The 8664-nt window shown below is 45.1% G+C and overlaps 1 protein-coding gene across 1 annotated transcript in view; it reads right to left on the bottom strand.

Annotated features, from left to right (window-relative positions):
* Positions 1-213: 213 nt before the first annotated feature.
* Positions 214-8664, bottom strand: part of RTEL1 (regulator of telomere elongation helicase 1) — a 42152-nt gene continuing 33701 nt past the window's right edge. Inside the window, exons 31-34 of the mRNA XM_009998709.1 lie at positions 7925-8167; positions 6226-6396; positions 5435-5617; positions 214-245 (exon numbers count right to left, since the gene is read on the bottom strand). Of these exons, the coding sequence (XP_009997011.1) occupies positions 214-245; positions 5435-5617; positions 6226-6396; positions 7925-8167 (629 nt within the window). The remainder of the gene's footprint in view (positions 246-5434; positions 5618-6225; positions 6397-7924; positions 8168-8664) is intronic.

Below are 8664 nucleotides of genomic sequence, written 5' to 3'. Positions count from 1 at the left end.
TCCTGCTTTGTCTCCTGGCAGTGGTCAGAGAAATCATCCAGACTTGTCAATAAATGATCCATGTTGGTAATCCCATGGCAAGGATCAAGGCTCCTCATCCTGCTCCCATCCCAGCTGGCAGCCCAGCCCTTCCCTCTGCTCACACCAGCACCTGCCCTCCCAGCAGGGGGTTACAGCCAGAAGAACACTTGGATTAATCGCTGCCTCTTCACATCACTGTGACATCCTGGGCACTTTTTCACCATCTAGAGAAACAAATGAAGAAACCAGGTCATAGGTGACATTTCTGTCAAGTCTGCAGTTGTCTGACATGAGCTGTAAACCCCACCAGGCATTTGGCAGATCCCAGGTGAGTGTACATGCTATTTTCTTTTCAATGCACTGTTACCTGTGCCCAATTACTTAACTGCTGATAACAAAACTTAGAGCAGCTGTCTCAGATTAATTACAGCTCTGACACATCTGGAAGACAATTCAGGAACAAGGAAACAGTGGGGCTGTGAGAGCTACTGTGCAGCACAGAGGGAACTGGAATCAGAAAGATCCTGTAGGATGGCTGAGGAGTGCCCTGAACTCCTGCTTCCTCTTGCCCAGATGAGAAGGAAGTGATCTCCTGGCCACACCAGGGGTGACACATGTGGCCACAACCAAGAGTTTTGCAAGGGCAAGAAGTACATTTATTTCTTCATACCACCCCACACCTTTCCCTGTGAGCAGAGCACTGGGCACATGGGGCAACCATTTCTGTACCCAGGGCTCACTTAAAAAATTATGATCAGTCAAGAAATACAGTCTGGTCTTCAGACATTTGACCTGCAAAGGAACCCAAATCTTGCAAATTACTTTTAAAACTCAAATTCTCTGCTTGTTTCAAAAGTGCAACAGCATTAATCTTCTGGCTGAGCTGGTGGTTTCTCCCAGCAGGGGCTCTGTGCAGGGCTCCTGCAGGGCAGGGTCAATTGCTGTAACAAGAGATGCAGACTGCAAAGTCAGTTCAGACATCAGTATTTTGATTCCAGAAACATTAATTGAAATATCATAAATGACTCACTGAATTACCATCAATGGAGGGGAGAGGAAAAACTCTGCTCCCAGCAGACAGGGATTTGTCAGAGAGCTCTAAAAATTTTCAGCATAATGTATCATTGTGAAATCTTATTCTTTGCCCATGTTACAGATAGTTCAAGTGAGAGTAACTCAGTGGCTCTGGAATCTCTGCAGAAGAGCTTGAACCAACACTGCACTGAAGCACTGAAAAGCAGCAATAAACTTTTGCAGAGAAGATTAAAAGCAAAACAGCAGCACATGCTGCTGACACAGCTTTCCCAAGGCCTCCCTCTGAAAAGCACCCAAGAGGCATCAGGTCTAATCCCTCTCTCATCCCTCTCATCATCCCTCCAGCTGCAGGGAATTCTGTCTGCTCCTCCAAAAGCTTCTAAAACTTCCCAAATTATTCACCGCCTCCTCCCACCATGAAGCTTCAGTAAAAATATTGGAAAAGGCCTCACAACTGGTAAAACCCAAGTCAGAGCCCTTGAATAACAGGCTCTTAGTCACTTCCTCGTAGAACAACAGCACCAAGGGCTCTGGAGATGGAAAAACACAGTAACTTGTTAGAAAAAGAAAAAAACAGGTTTTCAAATCCAGTCCAGTCAGTGGTGACAAAGCCCCACGCCATCCGAGAGGTCAGAGCCCAGGAAGAAGCCACAAGGTTGCTCATTTGCTCCTGGCAAGGGCACCTGTTTCCAGCCCTGGCCACAGAGTCAACTGTGTAACCAACCAGAAATGCAGATGGAGTTGGTAGATGCCTCCCCTGGGATTAGTTTCAGGGCAACAGGGAATAACCATCTTCCTGTTTGCAACCCCCTGCTCTCAACCAAGCTGTTCTCTGCTAGTTGTGCTGATGGTGGAGGAAGAACAGCTTTGCCTTGTCACTGGAGAAGTGTCTCTTTCCCCATCAGCCCTCAAGCAATACCCCAAACTACAAGGTATTTGACTTCTCATTAACCAACTCACACTTGAATCCCATTGTAAGCCAACCAAGGGTACTGCACCAACAGGTCTCAGCTGTTAGATGATGTTTCTTCCATTCCCCAGGCCAAGAAAAAAAACATTATTAGAAATAAGGACTTTGTTGTATGTTGTCTATGGAGATGAGAAATGAATGACCCTGTTGGTGTATGTAGAAAGATTCCAAAGGTCTTCAGAAGGACTCTTCTGGAGGACAGGGCATCCATGATTAATTCTTGGACAACTGGAGGATTTTTTTTTTCTGTTCTTTTTCAACAAGAGGGGCATGAACCTAGACTAGCAAGAAGGAGGTTCAAAATGACAGTAAAACAATGAGATGGTTCTTCAAATCACCTCTGGCTAAGCTGTGGAAGTGCTTTCTGGAGGTCATGGATGACAAGTTCACTTGTGCCAAAGGGAACTGGACAACCTGATGGAAACGCATCTGAGGTTTCTCAATGTACAGAAGTGACCTCAGGGTCAGCTCTTGTGCTGCAAAGCTGTTTGGGGCAAGGAGATGATCTGTGAGAATCATCCTTCATGCTTGCCACGTTCTTCTGCCTTTCCAAGCCATCTTCTTCTGGCCACTCTGAGCTAGAACACTGGGCTGGATGGACCCTTCATGTCTGCTCTTCTGTTCTGATTCTTTGCCTCAAACTACATCTGCTTTTCCTGCTCCTCACAGATGGTGAGGCTGTGCTCACCAGGCAGGACTGTGGTTGCCCTGCCACAAAGCACAGCCCTGATTCATCCAGGTAAGAAAAACAGAGATTTTCCTTCCCTGCCATCACCTGGCACAACGTGGGATGCAGTTTCACTGTGACTGGGAAGATTATTCATGGAGGTGGCAAATCCGGAAATCATTAATAACAAATAACCCACGGGGAATGACTCACTTCCCCAGAGGTGGCTTGTATTGCATCCCTGAATAGAACAGGAAAGCTTCCAGCTGGAAGGAACCTACAGCAGCCACCTGGTCAAACTGCCAAGGCTGGTCAAAAGTTAAAGCATGTGATGAAGGGCACTGGGGCATCAAGCACCTCTCCAGGAAGTCTGTTCCAGTGTTTGATCACCCCCTCAGCAAAGAAATGTTTCCCAGTATCCAGCCTAAACCTCCCCAGACACAGCTCTGAACTGCTCCATGCATCCTGCCACTGGATCCCAGGGGACAGAGTTCAGCACCTCCCTCCCCACCTCCTTTCCATGGAAAAAGCAGAAGGCTGAGGGGCAACCTCATCACTTCTCAAAACTGGACAAACCCAGAGTCCTCAGGACATTCCTTCCAACCCTTCCACCAGCTTTGTCACTCTCCTCTGGATGCAGCCCAGCACCTGAATCTGAAACACAGCCCAACCCAAAGACCCAACTGCTGGAATCCTGGTCTGAGAGAGATGCAGGCAGAAAAAGGAGTGATTCAAATATAAACAGGGCTGAGCCTGTTCTGTGATTTATCTGTGAGCTACAAAAACACACTGACCTGGGGGCTAAGAAGAAGAACAGACCTCAGAAATAGCAATTTGAAGACAAGAAACAACTGTTCTGCCCTGTTCTGTGGTTAATATACAGGAGCTCTGGGTTTGTGGGTCCTTGAGCTGACGACACAACAGTTACAAAATCCATCTTCCTGGCAAAAGGAGAGATTTTTTTCCCCACACATTTCTAAGCTTAACATTTATGGGCTGAGGAAACATAACCTCCTTGTGGGACAATATATGTCTGCCTAACCAAGGAAGCCCAGGAAGCTCATTCTGTTCCTTAACCAACTCAGGTCTGAAGTAGCAGAGATGATAAACAGCCCATTGTCCTTTGGCACAGAAGGACCATTCAGCAGTTCCCACACCAGGGAAGGGAGCTGGCAGCCCAGCTTGCAGCAAAAGAGGTGCCTTCCTTTCACCTTTCTTACATATACCTTTATAATCCAATACTTCTGGATGTTAACATTTGTAAAGAAATAAGGAATTGCAGCCTGAGGATGAAACTGAGATGGACAGCTATTCTGAATTCCCTCTGGGAGATGGATGGCTGACAACATCCACCTGGACATTGTTATGTATTCCTCTTGGACCAAGTCTGTCTTGCTCATTATCTTTTATTTGACCAGTACCATATTGTTCATATTCTACACTTAAGTGACATAATTCATTCTCTTCTTCCCCAGAAAAAAAAAAAAAAGACCTTCCTCTGGAAGGTCTTATTATTATGGTCTTCTTGGAATTATTATTTTGTACTTGCTTATAGATTCACAGGGTGAAGAAATGTCTTTTCCTTCTGTGCTGTTTTCAGGCAGGTACCTGAGCTCCCTTAGAGGCCACTCAACTCTTGGATTAGACCTCCAGGGTGACAGATGATTAATCATAGAATGGTTTGGGTTGGAAGGCACCTTAAAGATTAATCAAAAGATTAACACCTGTCAACCAACCCAAACCTTGGGTAAGATGGTACCTAACACACACCCTGTGGGTTTTACAACCTCTTACAAAAAGAATTCCAACCACCAACTTACTCAGCCAGGAAAACCAAAGGACAGGATAGCACAGGAGATAACTGAGCACGAATCTGGGGAAAACTGTGGAGCTAAGCAAGAAATAAAAATTCAAAATAGAGGTTTTTGCAAGTTGGCTCCACAGCTCCAGACAGGAAAAGTCTTGAAGAAAGCTCAGAGGGAGCTGCAAAGATGCAAAAAGGTCAGCTTGAGGCAGAGATCTGCCTCCAGCCACACTGCAGAACATGGAAAGGAACAAAACAAGTGGGATTCCAACAGGATTTAGGTGTTCCCTCTGGAAAGAGAGGAATTCTGCTTCAAGGGCTGTCCATGTGGCTCTCCTGAAAAGAACAAAATTGACCAGCAGTTTCAGGAAACACTGAAACCAGTAAACAAGATAACCTGTAAGAACTGCTCCCAGCAGGTTTTGCAGCAAGTGAAGTCACAGAAAGGACATTTAAAAGGCACATCATCCTCCGAGCTGCAGTTAGAGCACAGGAATCTTCCTACAACAGAGAGGGGTGGGGACAGAGAGGGGAGAGAAAGAGAGGGAGGAAATGACTAAATTCCAGTAATCAGCTGTGAAATTCTCATGCTTACACCTTTCCAGTGCAGTCCAGAAAGCAATGGCCAAGCAGCACCTGGCCTTGCTCATTAGTTCTTTCACAGGACCTGAGTCCCTGGGTGCTGCAGAGCCCCAGTGAGGAGCTGAGGCTACAACCCTGCTTCACAAGGAAGCTTTCTAGAAAAATCCATAAGTTCTCAGGAAACTATGACATCATTGAGATAAAGACAATAAAGTACAATCAATACTGCACCTAAGCAAATACAGGCATGAACCACACATGATTTGATAGAACAGCAGCACAATTCTGAATTCTAGAGCTTATCTTTATTCCTGGGTATCAGAACTGCATCCAAACTCTCACCTATACGTACCACACTCTGGCTCCATCTCGAGGGGGAAGATGGGCACAGCTCCAGGGTCCGTTGCTGCCCTCACCTGACCGGTTGCCTTTGATCCTTCAGCCTTTGGCAGTTCGAGTTTGCTTTGCTGGTTAAGGCAGAAGGAGGAAATCTCCATCTGAACTGTCTCTGGTGCCTCACCCCTAGAAGTGGCTGCACCTAGTTATAAAAAAAACCAACACCACAAATCACAGAATTACCTTGGTGGGAACTGTCAAGTCAACACTGACAAGTCCCTAACTAAACCATATCCCCAGGTACTACAGCTACACAACTCTTTAATGCCTCCAGGTCTAAGGCAGAGCATGATGCACAGACTCTGCCAAACACAATTAGCAGGAATTTCTCACTGTAGAAGAAGAAAAACACAATTTGAATGATTTTTTTTTATGCCATTCTGCTTGGTAACAGAAGCTGCTGATACTTCCACATGCATTATTACTGAAAGGGACTTTTTATATTTAAATAGTTCAGTGGAAAATCTCCCTAGACAGAGTTAGTCCTGAGCCACTCCTGCTCCCATCCTACTTAAATGCAAAAATTCTGCCCTCACCCATAAAGCACCCCCCAGTATGAAGAAGAAGGCACTGCAAGTAATAATTGTTCTTGTTTCCTTGCACTTCCCCATCTCACATTGCCTTCTACCTCACACCTGCTTTGGTTGCTTTTTGTAAACACAATTTGGGCACAGCAAATTGCTTTGATCTTCCTTTACACACCCAGTGCAGAGACCCCAGAGAAACTTCAGAGAAATGGTCATTCCCAACCTTGCACGTGGCTGTCTTCTTCTTTAGGGCACCAGTTCTCCAAAGGGACCCCTTCACCTTTCCCCAGCTGTTGCCATTGCTTCTCTCCCTCTCCACAGACCAGCCCAGTCAGATCTTTGCACATCTCTTTGAACTGCTGCTTGTGGTGAGGACGCACAAAGATGTAAAACCCTGCCCAAAAAAAAGACAGTGAAGCGCTCAGGGAGAGCTCTGGAGGAGATAAATTCTTTGGAAGCTGAACAGTATTAGCTGTACTCCAGAGAGTATCTTCACCGTGGTGGAACACGATGTTTTTGTTGGGTTTATAATAGGGTTTTCCTTGCCAGAAGACAAATCAGTATTTAGTATTGAAACATCATCTCAACTGACCTCAAATCCCCTCTGTTCTCTACAGCTCAGCACAACCACCTGAACCAGCCCCTCACCTGACAACTGATCTAGAGGCATCAGGTACATCCACCAGACCTGGAAAGACTTTCTCAAGAAGGAAATTTCTTGTTACTGTTTGGTTGACAAGGATTCACAACATACACAGAGAAATTCCCAATTATGATTTTCTGCCAAGGACAGAAATTCTACCACCAAGTCCTCTGAGGTCAAAATATTTGCTTAGTAAAGATACTGACTCTGCCTGTTGGAAAGAATCCTCAGGGTCAGATTATGACTCACTGTGCCACGGAGTTCATTTCCCTCCCAATATTCAAGTCAAGATTAATCTAATTAATGCATCAGAAAAAAGTTATTTTCCAAAAATTTGGAGACTATGACATCTCTTCAAGGTCACTGGAATGCTTATTGTTACTTCCTAAAGATCATAAATAAAAGTCCATCAGCAATTCCCAGCATCCACTATATGAATAATTTCCTGCAGAGAAGCTCCCACCAGAGACATGGGAGAAGGTGGAACTGAGGTGTTACGTAGCATGAGATGTTTCCATCAAGGCAATCAAGACCAGCAGATAATCCTACTCTTGAATGAAGCCCAAGTTCTTGTAGCTTCCTAAATCCCTCTACCACCAAAACCATGAAAGGAAAAACACTAAACAAACCACTTTTGAAAAAATAAATATTAGCTTGAGATGCCTAGAAGATTAGTATGAATGTTAAGCAGACTGAATTCTGACACAGTTCAGAAACTATTCCCAGGTAAAGATCTGGAGCAGAAGAAGGAATGAAAACTGTGACTGCTTATCCCAGAACCTGGCAAGTGCTCTACAAGCTTAGCACTGGACTAGTGTCCCATGATCATGGAGCCAAACTGGAGGCAGTTCAATAGTCAGCACTGTCCTTGCTGAAGAGCAATCCTTTGTGGTAATTGAGGAGCAAAGGAATGAAATCACTTGACTGGAGTTATCTGGACTGAAGGGCTGGAATTGCTCAGGTCTTATCTAATGCTTTTAATGGAGAATTTCTAACTGAACAGAATATTTTATACCCTTGACATTTTTGCTCACTGGATGCCACTCACTTTACACAGTCATTACTGCTGCTCCATCTATCTGGTTTGCTGAATGAAGGGGTGGGAGGGGTGAAGTTTACCAATGCTCAACACTTTTCCCAGAAGCGGAGAATTTGCAAACTAATGGCAAGTTATTGCTCACATGTGCTCACAGCACCTGCATCTTCTTTTCAACCATATAAAAGCATTTAAACCAAACAATATCTCCTTAAAGCATTTAAAGCAAAAAATATCTCTTACTTTGTAGAAGATGAAAGTCCTCTGGCCTCTCAGTGGTGAGGGCTGCTACCACTGGTATCATGGCATCATAGTCATCTGTCCTCTTGTACCTCAGCAGTGCTTCATAGAAACGGCTGTAGGTGCTTTTGTCCAAAGCCCTTCTCACATCCTGCAGGTAGGCAGCCCTGAGGACCTGGTGGTGATCCCTCCTGCAGCTGGAGGCTTTTTCAGTGTCCTTCCTTGGAGCTCGACTGGCATTCTGCCCTGAGAGACACAAACACTGTGAGCAGGGCTTGGGGAGAACAGGACAAACAGGTTGCTCCTTTCAGAAGGGGGTTCCTGGACACAGTAGGCACTCTGGGCTTCAATTGTATCATCTTCTGGAGTTTTGGGTGGGGTTTTTTTATCTTTTAAATGGAAAAATGAGTCAGATGGTCACTCAGGAATGAGAAAAAGGTGACACAGAAGACACTGCACATGGAGGGTGGCAATAAATCAGGTTTTGGGCTACACTGAAGGAGCAGAAGCATTTTACACAGGTGGCTGAACCAACTGTGCTGGCCAGGCAAGTAAACTGCTGAGAGCAGTTTTAAAGAACAGATTTCCCACCCTTTATTAACAAAAGGAGAAAAAGGGTGAGTGTGTTTCCCAACAGGAAAACAATGCCAGAAATTAATAACTAATGTGCAATAACACACAAACTAGCACAGGAGCAATGCAGGAGAACAGGAGGAGGTAGGAGCAGCTCGGAACATCCTGCT

This window comes from Chaetura pelagica, unplaced genomic scaffold (genome assembly GCF_000747805.2).
Source record: "Chaetura pelagica isolate M959 unplaced genomic scaffold, ChaPel_1.0 scaffold275, whole genome shotgun sequence".
Classification (NCBI taxonomy): Eukaryota; Metazoa; Chordata; class Aves; order Apodiformes; family Apodidae; genus Chaetura; species Chaetura pelagica.
Note: the sequence above shows the minus strand (reverse complement) of the source record. Positions and strands in the feature narration are given on the sequence as shown.